This window comes from Pseudophryne corroboree, chromosome 2, assembly GCF_028390025.1.
Source record: "Pseudophryne corroboree isolate aPseCor3 chromosome 2, aPseCor3.hap2, whole genome shotgun sequence".
Lineage (NCBI taxonomy): Eukaryota > Metazoa > Chordata > Amphibia > Anura > Myobatrachidae > Pseudophryne > Pseudophryne corroboree.
Window position 1 is genome coordinate 605,511,928 of NC_086445.1, and position 22,169 is coordinate 605,534,096.

Sequence of the window (22,169 nt, forward strand, 5' to 3'; positions counted from 1 at the left end):
CAAAAGCTATGTCGATTTCTGCTTGACGTGTCCTGTAGAATATACATTGGACAGATGATGCCGACTTAAGAGGCATATGGAAGGCTGAGGATTGTGTGGAGAAAGGTTCTCGGGCCTGGTCTCCACAGCTATAGTTGGTAATTCTGCTAGTTTGCCCTATATTCCTGCACAGCCTGGGAAAGCATGACATTATTAAATGCAGCTTTTCGAATAAAGAAACAAAGTCTGAGGTGCGTCCTTTCTTGTCAGAGCTGGGGGCAGAGGAAAGAAGCTGTACAACACAGCTAATCCCCAGGAACAGAAGTCCTCCCCGGCCTCTACAAAAATCCACCGCATGTTGCTGGGGCTCCACAGGCGGAGCTAGGCCCGGTGGGGACACGCCTTCGTAAGTTCAGCCACAAGTGGGTTCACTCCCTGTTAGATCCCTGGGCAATAGAAATTGTGTCGCAGGGATACAGGCTGGACTGGGAGAAGATGCCCCCTCACCGAGGACCCGGCGCGCTTCCCCCCAAGAGAGGGAGCCAGTGTTAACTGCAATTCGTAAATTGTATCTTCAACAGGTGGTGGTCAAGGGTCCCCTCCTTCAACAAGAGGGTGTTATTATTCGACCATGTTATAATCCTGAAACCAGACGGTTCGGTTAGACCCATATTGAATTAAAATCCCTGAACATATACCTGAAAAGGTTCAAGTTCAAGATGGAATCGCTAAGAGCGGTCATTGCAAGCCTGAAAAGGGGGAGACTTTATCGTGAATCGGGACATAAGGGATGCATACCTTCATGTCCCCATTTATCCACCTCATCAGGCGTACCTCAGAATTGCGGTACGGGATTGTCATTACCAATTTAACCAAGGTAATGGCGGATATGATGGTGATCCTGCGGAAGCAAGGTGTCACTATTATTACATACTTGGATGATCTCCTCATAAAAGCGAGATCAAGAGAGCAGTTGCTGGACAGCGTATCACCTTCTCTGGAAGTGAAACGGCAACACGACTGGATTCTATATATTCCGAAGTAACAGTTGGTTCCTACAGCTCATCTGCCTCGCCTAGGCATGATCCTAGACACAGACCAGAAAAGGGTTTATCTCCCGATAGAGAGAGCTCAGGAGCTCATGACACTGGTCAGGAATCTATTGAAAACCAAAACAGGTGTCAGTGCATCACTGCACTCGAGTCCTGGGAAGGATGGTGGCATCATACGAGGCCATCCCCTTCGGCTGGTTCCATGCAAGGACAATGGAACTTACTGGACAAGTGGTCCGGATCACATCTTCAGATGCATCGGTTAATCACCCTATCCCCCAGGGCCAGGGTGTCTCTCCTGTGGTGGCTGCGGAGTGCTCACCTTCTCGAGGGCCGCAGATTCGGCATTCAGGACTGGGTCCTGGTGACCACGGATGCAAGCCTCCGAGGGTGGGGGGCAGTTACACAGGGAAGAAAATTCCAAGGTTTGTGGTCAAGCCAACAGACTTGCCTTCACATCAATATCCTGGAACTAAGGGCCATATACAACGCCCTAAGTCAAGCAGAGTTCCTGCTTCGCGACCAACCAGTTCTGATCCAGTCAGACCGCAGGGGCTCATGTAAACCGCCAAGGCGGCACAAGGAGTAGGGTGGTGAGGGTAGAAGCCACCAGAATTCTTCGCTGGGCGGAGAATCAAGTAAGCGCACTGTCAGCAGTGTTCATTCCGGGAACTGGGAAGCAGACTTCCTCAGCAGGCACGACCTCCACCCGGGAAAGTGGTGACTTCATCAGGAAGTCTTCATGCAGTTTTGCAAATTGATGGGAACTGCCTCAGGTGGACTAGATGGCGTCCCACCTCAATAAAAAGATAAAAAAGGTTTTACGCTGGGTCAAGGGACTCTCAGGCGATAGCTGTGGTCGCACTAGTAACACCGTGGGTGTTCCAGTCGGTCTATGTATTCCCTCCTCTTCCTCTCAGACCAAAGGGCTGAGAATTGTAATAAAAGGAGGAGTGTGAACAATATTCTTTGCTCCGGATTGGCCAAGAAGGACTCGGTACCCGGAACTGCAAGAAATGATCTCGGAGGACCCATGGCCTCTGCCTCTCAGACAGGACATGTTGCAACAGGTGCCCTGTCTGTTCCAAGACTTACCGCGGCTGCGTTGGACGGCATGGCGGTTGAACGCCGGATCCTACGGAAAAGGGCATTCCGGATGCAGTTATTCCTACGCTGATAAAGGCTAGGAAAGACGTGACAGCAAGACTTTTTCACTGTATATGGCGAAAATAGGTTGCTTGGTGTGTGGCCGGGAAGGCCCTACAGAGGAATTCCAGCGGGGTCGATTCCTGCACTTCCTACAGTCAGGAGTGACTATGGGCCTAAAATTAGGATCCATAAAGGCCAAGATTTCAGCCCTATCCCTTTTTATCTCAAAAAAACTGGCTTCACTGCCTAAGGTTCGGACGTTGTTACAGGGGTGCTGCATATTCAGCCCCTTTTGTGCCTCCAGTGGCACCTTGGGATCTTAACGTTGTGTTGGATTCCTAAAATCCCACTGGTTTGAGCCACTTAAGACCGTGGAGTTAAAATATCTCACGTGGAAAGTGGTCATGCTTTTGGCCTTAGCTTGGACTAGGCGTGTGTCAGAATTGGCGGCTTTGTCATGTATAAGCCCATATCTGATCTTCCATATGGAAAGGGCAGAATTGAGGACTCGTCCCCAATTTCTCCCTAGGGTGGTATCATCGTTTCATTTGAACCAACCTATTGTGGTGCCTGCGGCTACTAGGGACTTGGAGGATTCCAAGTTGCTGGACGTAGTCCGGGCCCTGAAAATCTATGTTTCCAGGACGGCTAGAGTCAGAAAAACTGACTCGCTGTTTATCCTGCATGCACCCAACAAGCTGGGTGCTCCTGCTTCAAAGCAGACTATTGCTCGCTGGATCTGTAGCACGATTCAGTTTGCGCATTCTGCGGCTGGACTGCCGCATCCTAAATCAGTGAAAGCCCATTCCACAAGGAAGGTGGGCTCTTCTTGGGCGGCTGCCCGAGGGGTCTCGGCTTTACAACTTTGCCGAGCTGCTACTTGGTCGGGTTCAAACACTTTTGCAAAATTCTACAAGTTTGATACCCTGGCTGAGGAGGACCTTGAGTTTGCTCATTCGGTGCTGCAGAGTCATCCGCACTCTCCCGCCCATTTGGGAGCTTTGGTATAATCCCCATGGTCCTTACGGAGTACCCAGCATTCACTAGGACGTCAGAGAAAATAAGAATTTACTCACCGGTAATTCTATTTCTCGTAGTCCGTAGTGGATGCTCGGAGCCCGTCCCAAGTGCGGACTTTCTGCAATACTTGTATATAGTTATTGCTTAAATAAAGGGTTATTGTTATGAGCCATCTATTACATGAGGCTCAGTTGTTATTCATACTGTTAACTGGGTATAGTTATCACAAGTTGTACGGTGTGATTGGTGTGGCTGGTATGAGTCTTACCCTGGATTCCAAATCCTTTCCTAGTAATGTCAGCTCTTCCGGGCACAGTTTCCTTAACTGAGGTCTGGAGGAGGGGCATAGAGGGAGGAGCCAGTGCACACCAGATATAGTACCTAATCTTTCTTTTAAGAGTGCCCAGTCTCCTGCGGAGCCCGTCTATTCCCCATGGTCCTTACGGAGTACCCAGCATCCACTACGGACTACGAGAAATAGAATTACCGGTGAGTAAATTCTTATTTTTTGCTTTTCAAGTGTGCGAACGCCTTTGCAGCCGAGCTCTGCAAAAACATTTTGTGCAGTTTCAGAGTAGGTCTGGATTTACTCAGCCCTTGCGATCACTTCAGCCTGTCCGGTCCCGGAATTGATGTCACACACTCGCCCTGCAAACGCTTGGACACATCTGCGTTTTTCCAACCACTTCCAGATAACGGGCAGTTGACACCCATAAACGCCTTCTTCCTGTCAATCTCCTTGCGATCAGCTGTGCGAATGGATTCTTCGTTAGCAACGAACCGCTTTGTACCCGTATGACGCGCCTGCACATTGCGGTACATACGCATGCGCAGTTTTGCCATTTTTTACCTGATCGCTGCGCTGCGAAAATCGGCAGCGAGCGATCAACTCGGAATGACCCCCATTGATAGAATATATATAACTGAGTGAGGAATTGTTTACAAAGTTTTTATTTCTTTGTTATAGGTTCTGTCCCAAGTGATTTCGATCTTCTAAGCACCACCGTAAAACGAGTCAGTGAACTGGAGACAAGAGTGCGATTACAAAAGCGAGAAATTCAGTTAAAGGTTAGTATTGATGTCCCTTTATCTGTGCTTTAGTTGTCCTTATATAAAGAACCTGGAAAAACAAACAAACATATGTTTCCTGCAGCTAGTGATTTCATCTTTTCTACTCTCAGGAAACATGTTTTTTGCATGTCTGTATCAAGTTAGCCAAATTCTGTGCCTGCATGAGTTTTGATGAGTGTTTACATCCCAGGGACGGGATGTAATGGAGTCCGAGATCGTCGGAGGTGTGGGATGCCGGCCGATGTCAGACTGTTTTTTTAAAGGGGCAAACACTTGGCATGGTTTTGCCATGTAAGTGATGCTCCTTCAAAAAAACATCTGAGAGGTGCTAGGGTTTTTGGCGCCTCCCTGCAAACTACAATTTTGTGCCCTACCTTAACCCATAAAGGAACAGCGTGCATCGAAGGCATGCGCTGCAAAAAAGGGGGCATGGTCTCATGAGGAAGGGGCATGGCCTCACAATAGTACCCCCAATTCAAATTATGCCACACAGTAGCACAATATTATTCGAATTACACCACACGTAGTCCCTTAGACATGTTACACCACACCGTAGTGTCCCTTAGACACTTTACACCACACAGTAGTAACTCTCATACACAATGGGGGTAATTCTGAGTTGATCGCAGCAGCAGGTTTGTTAGCAATTGGGCAAAACCATGTGCACTGCAGGGGAGGTAGATATAACATGTGCAGAAAGAGTTAGATTTGAGTGGGTTATTTTATTTCTGTGCAGGGTAAATAATGGCTGCTTTATTTTTACACTGCAATTTAGACTGCAGATTGAACACACCACACCCAAATCTTTCTCTCTCTGCACATGTTATATCTACCTCCCCTGCAGTGCACATGGCTTTGCCCAACTGCTAACAAAATTCCTACTGCGATCAACTTGGAATTACCCCCAATGTTCACAGTAGTGCCCATTATATATATTACGCTACACAGTAGTAACTCTTATACACAATGCCCACAGTATTGCCCCTTTTCTCTAACGTCCTAAGTGGATGCTGGGGACTCCGTCAGGACCATGGGGAATAGCGGCTCCGCAGGAGACAGGGCACAAAAAGTAAGCTTTTAGGATCACATGGTGTGTACTGGCTCCTCCCCCTATGACCCTCCTCCAAGCCTCAGTTAGGTTTTTGTGCCCGTCCGAGCAGGGTGCAATCTAGGTGGCTCTCCTAAAGAGCTGCTTAGAAAAAGTTTTTTAGGTTTTTTATTTTCAGTGAGTCCTGCTGGCAACAGGCTCACTGCATCGAGGGACTTAGGGGAGAGAATTTCAACTCACCTGCGTGCAGGATGGATTGGATTCTTAGGCTACTGGACACCATTAGCTCCAGAGGGAGTCGGAACACAGGTCTCACCCTGGGGTTCGTCCCGGAGCCGCGCCGCCGACCCCCCTTACAGATGCTGAAGATTGAAGGTCCGGAAACAGGCGGCAGAAGGCTCTTCAGTCTTCATGAAGGTAGCGCACAGCACTGCAGCTGTGCGCCATTGTTGTCACACACTTCACACCAGACGGTCACGGAGGGTGCAGGGCGCTGCTGGGGGCGCCCTGGGCAGCAATATATAATACCTTTTATGGCAAAAGAATACATCACATATAGCCATTAAGGCTATATGTATGTATTTAACCCATGCCAAATGTCTAAAACTCCGGGAGAAAAGCCCGCCGGAATAGGGGGCGGGGCTTATTCTCCTCAGCACACAGCGCCATTTTCCTGCTCAGCTCCGCTGTGAGGAAGGCTCCCAGGACTCTACCCTGCACTGCACTACAGAAACAGGGTAAAACAGAGAGGGGGGGCATATTTTGGCGATATTTTTATATATTTAAGCGGCTATAAGGAACAACACTTATATAGGGTTGTTCCCATATATATTATAGCGCTTGGGTGTGTGCTGGCAAACTCTCCCTCTGTCTCCCCAAAGGGCTAGTGGGGTCCTGTCTTCGATAAGAGCATTCCCTGTGTGTCTGCTGTGTGTCGGTACGTGTGTGTCGACATGTATGAGGACGATGTTGGCGTGGAGGCAGAGCAATTGCCGATAATGGTGATGTCACCCCCCAGGGAGTCGACACCGGAATGGATGGCTTTGTTTATGGAATTACGTGATAATGTCAGCACATTACAAAAATCAGTTGACGACATGAGACGGCCGGCAAACCAATTAGTACCTGCCCAGGCGTCTCAGACACCGTCAGGGGCTGTAAAGCGCCCTTTACCTCAGTCGGTCGACACAGACCCAGACACAGACACTGAATCTAGTGTCGACGGTGATGAAACAAACGTATTTTCAAGTAGGGCCACACGTTATATGATCACGGCAATGAAGGAGGCTTTGCATATCTCTGATACTACAAGTACCACAAAAAGGGGTATTATGTGGGGGGTGAAAAAACTACCTGTAGTTTTTCCTGAATCAGAGGAATTAAATGATGTATGTGATGAAGCGTGGGTTAACCCAGATAGAAAAATGCTAATTTCAAAAAAGTTATTAGCATTATACCCTTTCCCGCCAGAGGTTAGGGCGCGCTGGGAAACACCCCCTAGGGTGGATAAGGCGCTCACACGCTTATCGAAACAAGTGGCGTTACCGTCTCCTGATACGGCCGCCCTCAAGGATCCAGCTGATAGGAGGCTGGAAACTACCCTGAAAAGTATATACACTCATACTGGTGTTATACTGCGACCAGCCATCGCCTCAGCCTGGATGTGCAGTGCTGGGGTCGTCTGGTTGGATTCCCTGACTGAAAATATTGATACCCTGGATAGGGACAGTATTTTATTGACTATAGAGCAATTAAAGGATGCTTTCCTTTATATGCGAGATGCGCAGAGAGATATTTGCACTCTGGCATCGAGAGTAAATGCGATGTCCATATCTGCCAGAAGGAGTTTATGGACGCGACAGTGGTCAGGTGATGCGGATTCCAAACGACATATGGAAGTATTGCCGTATAAAGGGGAGGAATTATTTGGCGTCGGTCTATCGGATCTGGTGGCTACGGCAACTGCCGGAAAATCCACTTTTTTACCTCAGACCCCCTCCCAACAGAAAAAGACACCGTCTTTTCAGCCGCAGTCTTTTCGTTCCTATAAGAACAAGCGGACAAAAGGACAGTCATATCTGCCTCGGGGCAGAGGAAGGGGTAAGAGAGGGCAGCAAGCAGCCCCTGCCCAGGAACAGAAGCCCTCCCAGGGTTCTGCAAAGCCCTCAGCATGACGCTGGGGCCTTACAAGCGGACTCAGGAACGGTGGGGGGTCGACTCAAGAATTTCAGCGCACAGTGGGCGTGCTCACAGGTGGACCCCTGGATTCTACAGGTAGTATCTCAGGGGTACAGGTTGGAATTCGAGAAGTCTCCCCCTCGCCGGTTCCTAAAGTCTGCTTTGCCAACGTCTCCCTCGGACAGGGCGACGGTATTGGAAGCCATTCACAAGCTGTTTGCTCAGCAGGTGATAGTCAAGGTACCCCTCCTACAACAGGGAAAGGGGTATTACTCCACGCTATTTGTGGTACCGAAGCCGGACGGCTCGGTAAGACCTATTCTAAATCTCAAATCTTTGAACCTGTACATACAAAAATTCAAGTTCAAGATGGAGTCACTCAGAGCAGTGATAGCGAATCTGGAAGAAGGGGACTTTATGGTGTCCCTGGACATAAAGGACGCTTACCTGCATGTCCCAATTTGCCCTTCACATCAAGGGTACCTCAGGTTCGTGGTGCAAAACTGTCATTATCAGTTTCAGACGCTGCCGTTTGGATTGTCCACGGCACCTCGGGTCTTTACCAAGGTAATGGCCGAAATGATGATCCTTCTACGAAGAAGAGGCGTATTAATTATCCCTTACTTGGACGATCTCCTGATAAGGGCAAGATCCAGAGAACAGCTGGAAGACGGAGTAGCACTAACCCAACTAGTGCTGCAACAACACGGGTGGATTCTGAATTTTCCAAAATCTCAGTTGACCCCGACGACACGTCTGCTGTTCCTGGGAATGATTCTGGACACGGTTCAGAAAAAGGTGTTTCTTCCGGAGGAGAAAGCCAGGGAGTTATCCGAACTTGTCAGGAACCTCCTAAAACCAGGGACAGTGTCTGTGCATCAATGCACAAGAATCCTGGGAAAGATGGTGGCTTCTTACGAAGCGATTCCATTCGGCAGATTCCACGCACGAACTTTTCAGTGGGATCTGCTGGACAAATGGTCCGGATCGCATCTGCAGATGCATCAGCGGATAACCTTATCGCCACGGACAAGGGTGTCTCTTCTGTGGTGGTTGCAGAGTGCTCATCTGTTAGAGGGCCGCAGATTCGGCATACAGGACTGGGTCCTGGTGACCACGGATGCCAGTCTGAGAGGCTGGGGAGCGGTCACACAAGGAAGAAACTTCCAGGGAGTATGGTCAAGCCTGGAGATGTCTCTTCACATAAATATACTGGAGCTAAGAGCGATTTACAATGCTCTAAGTCTGGCAAAACCCCTGCTTCAGGGTCAGCCGGTGTTGATCCAGTCGGACAACATCACGGCAGTCGCCCACGTAAACAGACAGGGCGGCACAAGAAGCAGGACAGCAATGGCAGAAGCTGCAAGGATTCTTCGCTGGGCGGAAGATCATGTGATAGCACTGTCAGCAGTATTCATTCCGGGAGTGGACAACTGGGAAGCAGACTTCCTCAGCAGACACGATCTACACCCGGGAGAGTGGGGACTTCATCCAGAAGTCTTCCACATGATTGTGAACCGTTGGGAAAAACCAATGGTGGATATGATGGCGTCCCGCCTCAACAAAAAACTGGACAGGTATTGCGCCAGGTCAAGAGATCCTCAGGCAATAGCTGTGGACGCTCTGGTAACACCGTGGGTGTTCCAGTCAGTGTATGTGTTCCCTCCTCTGCCTCTCATACCAAAAGTACTGAGAATTATACGGCAAAAGGGAGTAAGAACGATACTAGTGGCTCCGGATTGGCCAAGAAGAACTTGATACCCGGAACTTCAAGAGATGCTCACGGAGGATCCGTGGCCTCTACCTCTAAGACGGGACCTGCTTCAGCAGGGACCGTGTCTATTCCAAGACTTACCGCGGCTGCGTTTGACGGCATGGCGGTTGAACGCCGAATTCTAAAGGAAAAAGGCATTCCGGAAGAGGTCATTCCTACACTGGTAAAGGCCAGGAAGGAGGTGACTGCACAACATTATCACCGCATTTGGAGGAAATATGTTGCGTGGTGTGAGGCCAGGAAGGCCCCCACGGAGGAATTTCAACTGGGTCGATTCCTACATTTCCTGCAAACAGGATTGTCTATGGGCCTCAAATTGGGGTCCATTAAGGTTCAAATTTCGGCCCTGTCGATTTTCTTCCAGAAAGAATTGGCTTCAGTTCCTGAAGTCCAGACTTTTGTAAAAGGAGTACTACATATACAGCCCCCGGTTGTGCCCCCAGTGGCACCGTGGGATCTTAATGTAGTCTTGGATTTTCTAAAATCCCATTGGTTTGAGCCGCTCAAATCGGTGGAGATGAAGTATCTTACATGGAAAGTAACCATGCTACTGGCCCTGGCTTCAGCCAGGAGAGTATCAGAATTGGCGGCTTTATCATATAAGAGCCCATATCTGATTTTCCATACGGACAGGGCAGAACTGCGGACGCGTCCTCATTTTCTGCCTAAGGTGGTGTCAGCGTTTCACCTGAACCAGCCTATTGTGGTGCCTGCGGCTACTAACGAGTTGGAGGATTCCAAGTTGTTGGACGTGGTCCGGGCATTGAAAATATATATTTCAAGAACGGCTGGAGTCAGAAAGTCTGACTCACTGCTTATATTGTATGCACCCAACAAGATGGGTGCTCCTGCTTCTAAGCAGACGATTGCTCGTTGGATTTGTAGCACAATTCAACTTGCACATTCTGTGGCAGGCTTGCCACAACCTAAATCTGTCAAGGCCCATTCCACAAGGAAAGTGGGCTCATCCTGGGCGGCTGCCCGGGGAGTCTCTGCATTACAACTCTGCCGAGCTGCTACTTGGTCAGGGGCAAACACGTTTGCAAAATTCTACAAATTTGATACCCTGGCTGAGGAGGACCTTGAGTTCTCTCATTCGGTGCTGCAGAGTCATCCGCACTCTCCCGCCCGTTTGGGAGCTTTGGTATAATCCCCATGGTCCTGACGGAGTCCCCAGCATCCACTTAGGACGTTAGAGAAAATAAGAATTTACTTACCGATAATTCTATTTCTCGTAGTCCGTAGTGGATGCTGGGCGCCCATCCCAAGTGCGGATTGTCTGCAATACTTGTACATAGTTATTGTTACAAAAAAATCGGGTTGTTATTTGTTGTGAGCCGTCTGTTCAGAGGCTCCTACGTTTGTCATACTGTTAACTGGGTTCAGATCACAAGTTATACGGTGTGATTGGTGTGGCTGGTATGAGTCTTACCCGGGGTTCAATATCCTTCCTTATTGTGTACGCTCGTCCGGGCACAGTACCTAACTGAGGCTTGGAGGAGGGTCATAGGGGGAGGAGCCAGTACACACCATGTGATCCTAAAAGCTTACTTTTTGTGCCCTGTCTCCTGCGGAGCCGCTATTCCCCATGGTCCTGACGGAGTCCCCAGCATCCACTACGGACTACGAGAAATAGAATTATCGGTAAGTAAATTCTTATTATTCATGTTACACTATACAGTAGTAGCCGCATACACGCATGCAGGGGGTGGTTTCAGAGTACCTGGAAACCCCCCCTGCCCGCCGATCCATCGGTCCAGCTGGCAATTTTTTTTTGGGAGGAGTGGAGCACAGGCAAAACATGCCAGAGCTGCCTCCGAGTCCTTATACAGTATTTATACTGGCAGGTTGCTGGGCTTCTGGCTGAAGGTAGGGAGAGCTGCAGTTAGAGGGAGGTTGAGGGTACTCATGCTGAGGGGTAATTAGAGGGAGGGTGAGGGTAGGGACGCTGGTGGGGAGTTAGAGGGATGGTGAGGGTAAGGACACTGGGGGGGGGGGGGTAGGGACGCCGAGGAGGAATTAGGGGGAAAGTGAGGGTAGGGACACTGAGGGGGAGTTAGAGGGAGGGCGAGTGTAAGGACACTGAGGGGGTGAGGGTAGGGATGCTTAGGGTGTTAGAGGGAGGGTGAGGGTAAGGACACTGAGGGGGGGTGAAGGTAGGGACGTTGAGGGGGGGTGAGGGTAGGGACGTTGAGGGGGAATTAGGGGGAGAGTGAGGGTAGGGACGCTGAGGGGGAGTTAGAGGGAGGGTGAGGGTAGGGACACTGAGGGAGGGGGCGAGGGTAGGGATGCTGAGGGGGAGTTAGGGGGAGAGTGAGGGTAGGGATGCTGAGGGGGTTAGAGGGAGGGTGAGGGTAAGGACACTGAGGGGGTGAAGGTAGGGACGTTGAGGGGGAATTAGGGGGAGAGTGAGGGTAGGGACGCTGAGGGGGAGGTAGAGGGAGGGTGAGGGTAAGGACACTGAGGGGGGGTGAGGGGGTTAGAGGGAGGGTGAGGGTAAGGACACTGGGGGGGGTGAGGGTAGGGACGCTGAGGGGGAATTAGGGAGAGAGTGAGGATAGGAACGCTGAGGGGGAGTTAGAGGGAGGGTGAGGGTAAGGACACTGAGGGAGGGGGTGAGGGTAGGGATGCTGAGGGGGAGTTAGAGGGAGGGTGAGGGTAGGGATGCTGAGGGGGAATTAGGGGGAGAGTGAGGGTAGGGATGCTGAGGGGCAGTTAGAGGGAGGGTGAGGGTAAGGACATGGGGGGGTGAGGGTAGGGATGCAGAGGGGGAGTAAGAGGGAGGGTGAGGGTAGGGATGCTGAGGGGGAGGTAGAGGGAGGGTTAGGGTAAGGACATGGGGGGTGAGGGTAGGGACGCTGAGGGTGAGTTAGGGGGAGAGTGAGGGTAGGGACGCTGAGGGGCAGTTAGAGGGAGGGTGAGGGTAAGGACACTGGGGGGGGTGAGGGTAGGGATGCAGAGGGGGAGTAAGAGGGAGGGTGAGGGTAGGGATGCTGAGGGGGAGGGTGAGGGTAGGGATGCTGAGGGAGAATTAGGGGCAGAGTGAGGGTAGGGACGCTGAGGGGCAGTTAGAGGGAGGGTGAGGGTAAGGACACTGGGGGGGGGGGTGAGGGTAGGGATGCAGAGGGGGAGTAAGAGGGAGGGTGAGGGTAGGGACGCCGAGGAGGAATTAGGGGGAGAGTGAGGGTAGGGACACTGAGGGGGGGGGGGTGAGGGTATGGATGCTGAGGGGGTTAGAGGGAGGGGGCGAGGGTAAGGACACTGAGGGGGTGAGGGTAGGGACGTTGAGGGGGAATTAGGGGGAGAGTGAGGGTAGGGACGCTGAGGGGCAGTTAGAGGGAGGGTGAGGGTAAGGACACGGGGGGTGAGGGTAGGGATGCAGAGGGGGAGTAAGAGGGAGGGTGAGGGTAGGGATGCTGAGGGGGAGGTAGAGGGAGGGTAAGGGTAGGGACGCCGAGGAGGAATTAGGGGGAGAGTGAGGGTAGGGACACTGAGGGGGGGGGGGGTGAGGGTAGGGATGCTGAGGGGGTTAGAGGGGGGGTGAAGGTAGGGACGTTGAGGGGGAATTAGGGGGAGAGTGAGGGTAGGGACGCTGAGGGGGAGTTAGAGGGAGGGTGAGGGTAAGGACACTGAGGGAGGGGGTGAGAGTAGGGATGCTGAGGGGCAGTTAGAGGGAGGGTGAGGGTAAGGACACGGGGGGTGAGGGTAGGGATGCAGAGGGGGAGTAAGAGGGAGGGTGAGGGTAGGGATGCTGAGGGGGAGGTAGAGGGAGGGTGAGGGTAAGGACATGGGGGGTGAGGGTAGGGACGCTGAGGGTGAGTTAGGGGGAGAGTGAGGGTAGGGATGCTGAGGGGGAGTTAGAGGGAGGGTGAGGGTAGGGACACTGAGGGAGGGGGCGAGGGTAGGGATGCTGAGGGGGAGTTAGGGGGAGAGTGAGGGTAGGGATGCTGAGGGGGAGTTAGGGGGAGAGTGAGGGTAGGGATGCTGAGGGGGTTAGAGGGAGGGTGAGGGTAAGGACACTGAGGGGGTGAAGGTAGGGACGTTGAGGGGGAATTAGGGAGAGAGTGAGGGTAGGGACGCTGAGGGGGAGTTAGAGGGAGGGTGAGGGTAAGGGCACTGAGGGAGGGGGTGAGAGTAGGGATGCTGAGGGGGAGTTAGAGGGAGGGTGAGGGTAGGGATGCTGAGGGGGAATTAGGGGGAGAGTGAGGGTAGGGACGCTGAGGGGCAGTTAGAGGGAGGGTGAGGGTAAGGACACTGGGGGGGGTGAGGGTAGGGACGCTGAGGGTGAGTTAGGGGGAGAGTGAGGGTAGGGACGCTGAGGGGGAGTTAGAGGGAGGGTGATGGTAAGGACACTGAGGGAGGGGGCGAGGGTAGGGATGCTGAGGGGGAGTTAGAGGGAGGGTGAGGGTAGGGATGCTTAGGGGGAGTTAGAGGGAGGGTGAGGGTAGGGATGCTGAGGGGGAATTAGGGGGAGAGTGAGGGTAGGGATGCTGAGGGGCAGTTAGAGGGAGGGTGAGGGTAAGGACATGGGGGGGGTGAGGGTAGGGATGCAGAGGGGGAGTAAGAGGGAGGGTGAGGGTAGGGATGCTGAGGGGGAGGTAGAGGGAGGGTGAGGGTAAGGACATGGGGGGTGAGGGTAGGGACGCTGAGGGTGAGTTAGGGGAAGAGTGAGGGTAGGGACGCTGAGGGGGAGTTAGAGGGAGGGTGAGGGTAAGGACACTGAGGGAGAGGGCGAGGGTAGGGATGCTGAGGGGGAGGGTGAGGGTAGGGATGCTGAGGGGGAATTAGGGGCAGAGTGATGGTAGGGACGCTGAGGGGCAGTTAGAGGGAGGGTGAGGGAGGGTAAGGACACTGGGGTGAGGGTAGGGATGCAGAGGGGGAGTAAGAGGGAGGGTGAGGGTAGGGACGCCGAGGAGGAATTAGGGGGAGAGTGAGGGTAGGGACACTGAGGGGGGGGGGGGTGAGGGTATGGATGCTGAGGGGGTTAGAGGGAGGGGGCGAGGGTAAGGACACTGAGGGGGTGAGGGTAGGGACGTTGAGGGGGAATTAGGGGGAGAGTGAGGGTAGGGACGCTGAGGGGCAGTTAGAGTGAGGGTAAGGACACGGGGGGGTGAGGGTAGGGATGCAGAGGGGGAGTAAGAGGGAGGGTGAGGGTAGGGACGCTGAGGGGGAGGTAGAGGGAGGGTGAGGGTAAGGACACTGAGGGGGGGGTGAGGGGGTTAGAGGGAGGGTGAGGGTAAGGACACTGGGGGGGTGACAGTAGGGACACTGAGGGGGAATTAGGGGGAGAGTGAGGATAGGGACGCTGAGGGGGAGTTAGAGGGAGGGTGAGGGTAAGGACACTGAGGGAGGGGGTGAGGGTAGGGATGCTGAGGGGGAATTAGGGGGAGAGTGAGGGTAGGGACGCTGAGGGGCAGTTAGAGGGAGGGTGAGGGTAAGGACACGGGGGGGTAGGGATGCAGAGGGGGAGTAAGAGGGAGGGTGAGGGTAGGGATGCTGAGGGGGAGGTAGAGGGAGGGTAAGGGTAGGGACGCCGAGGAGGAATTAGGGGGAGAGTGAGGGTAGGGACACTGAGGGGGGGGGTGAGGGTAGGGATGCTGAGGGGGTTAGAGGGGGGGTGAAGGTAGGGACGTTGAGGGGGAATTAGGGGGAGAGTGAGGGTAGGGACGCTGAGGGGGAGTTAGAGGGAGGGGGAGGGTAAGGACACTGAGGGAGGGGGTGAGGGTAGGGATGCTGAGGGGGTTAGAGGGGGGGTGAAGGTAGGGACGTTGAGGGGGAATTAGGGGGAGAGTGAGGGTAGGGACGCTGAGGGGGAGTTAGAGGGAGGGGGAAGGTAAGGACACTGAGGGAGGGGGTGAGAGTAGGGATGCTGAGGGGCAGTTAGAGGGAGGGTGAGGGTAAGGACACGGGGGGTGAGGGTAGGGATGCAGAGGGGGAGTAAGAGGGAGGGTGAGGGTAGGGATGCTGAGGGTGAGTTAGGGGGAGAGTGAGGGTAGGGATGCTGAGGGGGAGTTAGAGGGAGGGTGAGGGTAGGGACACTGAGGGAGGGGGCGAGGGTAGGGATGCTGAGGGGGAGTTAGGGGGAGAGTGAGGGTAGGGATGCTGAGGGGGTTAGAGGGAGGGTGAGGGTAAGGACACTGAGGGGGTGAAGGTAGGGACGTTGAGGGGGAATTAGGGGGAGAGTGAGGGTAGGGACGCTGAGGGGGAGTTAGAGGGAGGGTGAGGGTAAGGACACTGAGGGAGGGGGTGAGAGTAGGGATGCTGAGGGGGAGTTAGAGGGAGGGTGAGGGTAGGGATGCTTAGGGGGAGAGTGAGGGTAGGGACGCTGAGGGGCAGTTAGAGGGAGGGTGAGGGTAAGGACACTGGGGGGGGTGAGGGTAGGGACGCTGAGGGTGAGTTAGGGGGAGAGTGAGGGTAGGGACGCTGAGGGGGAGTTAGAGGGAGGGTGAGGGTAAGGACACTGAGGGAGGGGGTGAGAGTAGGGATGCTGAGGGGCAGTTAGAGGGAGGGTGAGGGTAAGGACACGGGGGGTGAGGGTAGGGATGCAGAGGGGGAGTAAGAGGGAGGGTGAGGGTAGGGATGCTGAGGGGGAGGTAGAAGGAGGGTGAGGGTAAGGACATGGGGGGTGAGGGTAGGGACGCTGAGGGTGAGTTAGGGGGAGAGTGAGGGTAGGGATACTGAGGGGGAGTTAGAGGGAGGGTGAGGGTAGGGACACTGAGGGAGGGGGCGAGGGTAGGGATGCTGAGGGGGAGTTAGGGGGAGGGTGAGGGTAAGGACACTGGGGGGGGTGAGGGTAGGGACGCAGAGGGGGAGTAAGAGGGAGGGTGAGGGTAGGGACGCTGAGGGGGAGGTAGAGGGAGGGTGAGGGTAAGGACACTGAGGGGGGGGTGAGGGGGTTAGAGGGAGGGTGAGGGTAAGGACACTGGGGGGGTGATAGTAGGGACACTGAGGGGGAATTAGGGGGAGAGTGAGGATAGGGACGCTGAGGGGGAGTTAGAGGGAGGGTGAGGGTAAGGACACTGAGGGAGGGGGTGAGGGTAGGGATGCTGAGGGGGAATTAGGGGGAGAGTGAGGGTAGGGACGCTGAGGGGCAGTTAGAGGGAGGGTGAGGGTAAGGACACGGGGGGGTGAGGGTAGGGATGCAGAGGGGGAGTAAGAGGGAGGGTGAAGGTAGGGATGCTGAGGGGGAGGTAGAGGGAGGGTAAGTGTAGGGACGCCGAGGAGGAATTAGGGGGAGAGTGAGGGTAGGGACACTGAGGGGGGGGGGGGGTGAGGGTAGGGATGCTGAGGGGGTTAGAGGGGGGGTGAAGGTAGGGACGTTGAGGGGGAATTAGGGGGAGAGTGAGGGTAGGGACGCTGAGGGGGAGTTAGAGGGAGGGTGAGGGTAAGGACACTGAGGGAGGGGGTGAGAGTAGGGATGCTGAGGGGCAGTTAGAGGGAGGGTGAGGGTAAGGACACGGGGGGTGAGGGTAGGGATGCAGAGGGGGAGTAAGAGGGAGGGTGAGGGTAGGGATGCTGAGGGGGAGGTAGAGGGAGGGTTAGGGTAAGGACATGGGGGGTGAGGGTAGGGACGCTGAGGGTGAGTTAGGGGGAGAGTGAGGGTAGGGATGCTGAGGGGGAGTTAGAGGGAGGGTGAGGGTAGGGAAACTGAGGGAGGGGGCGAGGGTAGGGATGCTGAGGGGGAGTTAGGGGGAGAGTGAGGGTAGGGATGCTGAGGGGGTTAGAGGGAGGGTGAGGGTAAGGACACTGAGGGGGTGAAGGTAGGGACGTTGAGGGGGAATTAGGGGGAGAGTGAGGGTAGGGACGCTGAGGGGGAGTTAGGGGGAGAGTGAGGGTAGGGACGCTGAGGGGGAGTTAGAGGGAGGGTGAGGGTAAGGACACTGAGGGAGGGGGTGAGAGTAGGGATGCTGAGGGGCAGTTAGAGGGAGGGTGAGGGTAAGGACACGGGGGGTGAGGGTAGGGATGCAGAGGGGGAGTAAGAGGGAGGGTGAGGGTAGGGATGCTGAGGGGGAGGTAGAGGGAGGGTGAGGGTAAGGACATGGGGGGTGAGGGTAGGGACGCTGAGGGTGAGTTAGGGGGAGAGTGAGGGTAGGGATGCTGAGGGGGAGTTAGAGGGAGGGTGAGGGTAGGGACACTGAGGGAGGGGGCGAGGGTAGGGATGCTGAGGGGGAGTTAGGGGGAGAGTGAGGGTAGGGATGCTGAGGGGGTTAGAGGGAGGGTGAGGATAAGGACACTGAGGGGGTGAAGGTAGGGACGTTGAGGGGGAATTAGGGGGAGAGTGAGGGTAGGGACGCTGAGGGGGAGTTAGAGGTAGGGTGAGGGTAAGGACACTGAGGGAGGGGGTGAGAGTAGGGATGCTGAGGGGGAGTTAGAGGGAGGGTGAGGGTAGGGATGCTGAGGGGGAATTAGGGGGAGAGTGAGGGTAGGGATGCTGAGGGGCAGTTAGAGGGAAGGTGAGGGTAAGGACATGGTGGGGTGAGGGTAGGGATGCAGAGGGGGAGTAAGAGGGAGGGTGAGGGTAGGGATGCTGAGGGGGAGGTAGAGGGAGGGTGAGGGTAAGGACATGGGGGGTGAGGGTAGGGACGCTGAGGGTGAGTTAGGGGGAGAGTGAGGGTAGGGATGCTGAGGGGGAGTTAGAGGGAGGGTGAGGGTAGGGACACTGAGGGAGGGGGCGAGGGTAGGGATGCTGAGGGGGAGTTAGGGGGAGAGTGAGGGTAGGGATGCTGAGGGGGTTAGAGGGAGGGTGAGGATAAGGACACTGAGGGGGTGAAGGTAGGGACGTTGAGGGGGAATTAGGGGGAGAGTGAGGGTAGGGACGCTGAGGAGGAGTTAGAGGTAGGGTGAGGGTAAGGACACTGAGGGAGGGGGTGAGAGTAGGGATGCTGAGGGGGAGTTAGAGGGAGGGTGAGGGTAGGGATGCTGAGGGGGAATTAGGGGGAGAGTGAGGGTAGGGATGCTGAGGGGCAGTTAGAGGGAAGGTGAGGGTAAGGACATGGGGGGGTGAGGGTAGGGATGCAGAGGGGGAGTAAGAGGGAGGGTGAGGGTAGGGATGCTGAGGGGGAGGTAGAGGGAGGGTGAGGGTAAGGACATGGGGGGTGAGGGTAGGGACGCTGAGGGTGAGTTAGGGGGAGAGTGAGGGTAGGGATGCTGAGGGGGAGTTAGAGGGAGGGTGAGGGTAGGGACACTGAGGGAGGGGGCGAGGGTAGGGATGCTGAGGGGGAGTTAGGGGGAGAGTGAGGGTAGGGATGCTGAGGGGGTTAGAGGGAGGGTGAGGATAAGGACACTGAAGGGGTGAAGGTAGGGACGTTGAGGGGGAATTAGGGGGAGAGTGAGGGTCGGGACGCTGAGGGGGAGTTAGAGGGAGGGTGAGGGTAGGGATGCTGAGGGGGAATTAGGGGGAGAGTGAGGGTAGGGATGCTGAGGGGCAGTTAGAGGGAGGGTGAGGGTAAGGACATGGGGGGGTGAGGGTAGGGATGCAGAGGGGGAGTAAGAGGGAGGATGAGGGTAGATATGCTGAGGGGGAGGTAGAGGGAGGGTAAGGGTAGGGACGCCGTGGAGGAATTAGGGGGAGAGTGAGGGTAGGGACACTGAGGGGGGGGGGGTGAGGGTAGGGATGCTGAGGGGTTTAGAGGGAGGGTGAGGGTAAGGACACTGAGGGAGTGAAGGTGGGGACGTTGAGGGGGAATTAGGGGGAGAATGAGGGTAGGGACGCTGAGGGGGAGTTAGAGGGAGGGTGAGGGTAAGGACACTGAGGGAGGGGGTAAGAGTAGGGATGCTGAAGGGCAGTTAGAGGGAGGGTGAGGGTAAGGACACGGGGGGGTGAGGGTAGGGATGCAGAGGGGGAGGTAGAGGGAGGGTGAGGGTAAGGACATGGGGGGTGAGGGTAGGGACGCTGAGGGTGAGTTAGGGGGTGAGTGAGGGTAGGGACGCTGAGGGGGAGTTAGAGGGAGGGTGAGGGTAAGGACACTGAGGGAGGGGGCGACGGTAGGGATGCTGAGGGGGAGTTACAGGGAGGGTGAGGGTAGGGATGCTGAGGGGGAGTTAGAGGGAGGGTGAGGGTAGGGATGCTGAGGGGGAATTAGGGGGAGAGTGAGGGTAGGGACGCTGAGGGGCAGTTAGAGGGAGGGTGAGGGTAAGGACACTGGGGGGGGTGAGGGTAGGGACGCTGAGGGTGAGTTAGGGGGAGAGTGAGGGTAGGGACGCTGAGGGGCAGTTAGAGGGAGGGTGAGGGTAAGGACACGGGGGGGGGGGTGAGGGTAGGGATGCAGAGGGGGAGTAAGAGGGAGGGTGAGGGTAGGGATGCTGAGGGGGAGGTAGAGGGAGGGTAAGGGTAGGGACGCCGAGGAGAAATTAGGGGGAGAGTGAGGGTAGGGACACTAAGGGGGGGGGGGGTGAGGGTAGGGATGCTGAGGGGGTTAGAGTGAGGGTAAGGACACTGAGGGGGTGAAGGTAGGGACGTTGAGGGGGAATTAGGGGGAGAGTGAGGGTAGGGACGCTGAGGGGGAGTTAGAGGGAGGGTTGAGGGTAAGGACACTGAGGGAGGGGGTGAGAGTGGGGATGCTGAGGGGGAGTTAGAGGGAGGGTGAGGGTAGGGATGCTGAGGGGGAGGTAGAGGGAGGGTGAGGGTAGGGAAGCTGAGGGGGAATTAGGGGGAGAGTGAGGGTAGGGATGCTGAGGGGGAGTTAGAGGGAGGTTGAGGGTAAGGACACTGATTGGGGGGTGAGGGTCGGGATGCTGAGGGGGAGTTAGAGGGAGGGTGAGGGTAGGGATGCTGAGGGGGAGTTAGAGGGAGGGTGAGGGTAAGGACACTGGGGGGGGTGAGGGTAGGGATGCAGAGGGGGAGTAAGAGGGAGGGTGAGGGTAGGGATGCTGAGGGGGAGGTAGAGGGAGGATGAGGGTAGGGACGCTGAGGTGGAATTAGGGGTAGAGTGAGGGTAGGGACGCTGAGGGGGAGTTAGAGGGAGGGTGAGGGTAAGGACACTGAGGGAGGGGGTGAGGGTAGGGATGCTGAGGGGGAATTAGGGGGAGAGTGAGGGTAGGGACGCTGAGGGGCAGTTAGAGGGAGGGTGAGGGTAAGGACACGGGGGGGTGAGGGTAGGGATGCAGAGGGGGAGTAAGAGGGAGGGTGAAGGTAGGGATGCTGAGGGGGAGGTAGAGGGAGGGTAAGTGTAGGGATGCCGAGGAGGAATTAGGGGGAGAGTGAGGGTAGGGACACTGAGGGGGGGGGGGGGGTGAGGGTAGGGATGCTGAGGGGGTTAGAGGGGGGGTGAAGGTAGGGACGTTGAGGGGGAATTAGGGGGAGAGTGAGGGTAGGGACGCTGAGGGGGAGTTAGAGGGAGGGTGAGGGTAAGGACACTGAGGGAGGGGGTGAGAGTAGGGATGCTGAGGGGCAGTTAGAGGGAGGGTGAGGGTAAGGACACGGGGGGTGAGGGTAGGGATGCAGAGGGGGAGTAAGAGGGAGGGTGAGGGTAGGGATGCTGAGGGGGAGGTAGAGGGAGGGTTAGGGTAAGGACATGGGGGGTGAGGGTAGGGATGCAGAGGGGGAGTAAGAGGGAGGGTGAGGGTAGGGATGCTGAGGGGGAGGTAGAGGGAGGGTGAGGGTAGGGAAGCTGAGGGGGAATTAGGGGGAGAGTGAGGGTAGGGATGCTGAGGGGGAGTTAGAGGGAGGTTGAGGGTAAGGACACTGATTGGGGGGTGAGGGTCGGGATGCTGAGGGGGAGTTAGAGGGAGGGTGAGGGTAGGGATGCTGAGGGGGAGTTAAAGGGAGGGTGAGGGTAAGGACACGGGGGGGGTGAGGGTAGGGATGCAGAGGGGGAGTAAGAGGGAGGGTGAGGGTAGGGATGCTGAGGGGGAGGTAGAGGGAGGGTGAGGGTAGGGATGCTGAGGGGGAGGTAGAGGGAGGGTTAGGGTAAGGACATGGGGGGTGAGGGTAGGGACGCTGAGGGTGAGTTAGGGGGAGAGTGAGGGTAGGGATGCTGAGGGGGAGTTAGAGGGAGGGTGAGGGTAGGGAAACTGAGGGAGGGGGCGAGGGTAGGGATGCTGAGGGGGAGTTAGGGGGAGAGTGAGGGTAGGGATGCTGAGGGGGTTAGAGGGAGGGTGAGGGTAAGGACACTGAGGGGGTGAAGGTAGGGACGTTGAGGGGGAATTAGGGGGAGAGTGAGGGTAGGGACGCTGAGGGGGAGTTAGGGGGAGAGTGAGGGTAGGGACGCTGAGGGGGAGTTAGAGGGAGGGTGAGGGTAAGGACACTGAGGGAGGGGGTGAGAGTAGGGATGCTGAGGGGGAGTTAGAGGGAGGGTGAGGGTAGGGATGCTGAGGGGGAATTAGGGGGAGAGTGAGGGTAGGGATGCTGAGGGGCAGTTAGAGGGAAGGTGAGGGTAAGGACATGGGGGGGTGAGGGTAGGGATGCAGAGGGGGAGTAAGAGGGAGGGTGAGGGTAGGGATGCAGAGGGGGAGGTAGAGGGAGGGTGAGGGTAAGGACATGGGGGGTGAGGGTAGGGACGCTGAGGGTGAGTTAGGGGGAGAGTGAGGGTAGGGATGCTGAGGGGGAGTTAGAGGGAGGGTGAGGGTAGGGACACTGAGGGAGGGGGCGAGGGTAGGGATGCTGAGGGGGAGTTAGGGGGAGAGTGAGGGTAGGGATGCTGAGGGGGTTAGAGGGAGGGTGAGGATAAGGACACTGAAGGGGTGAAGGTAGGGACGTTGAGGGGGAATTAGGGGGAGAGTGAGGGTAGGGACGCTGAGGGGGAGTTAGAGGGAGGGTGAGGGTAGGGATGCTGAGGGGGAATTAGGGGGAGAGTGAGGGTAGGGATGCTGAGGGGCAGTTAGAGGGAGGGTGAGGGTAAGGACATGGGGGGGTGAGGGTAGGGATGCAGAGGGGGAGTAAGAGGGAGGATGAGGGTAG

General features: G+C 55.8%; 1 protein-coding gene across 7 annotated transcripts in view; it reads left to right on the top strand.

The window, feature by feature from the left end:
* The window catches only part of UBXN11 (UBX domain protein 11), a 91,261-nt gene that overhangs the window by 15,585 nt on the left and 53,507 nt on the right, over positions 1 to 22,169 (top strand). For all 7 annotated transcript variants that reach the window (XM_063954731.1, XM_063954733.1, XM_063954728.1 and 4 more), the window contains one exon: positions 4,168 to 4,268. In XM_063954731.1, the coding sequence (XP_063810801.1) occupies positions 4,168 to 4,268 (101 nt within the window). The remainder of the gene's footprint in view (positions 1 to 4,167; positions 4,269 to 22,169) is intronic.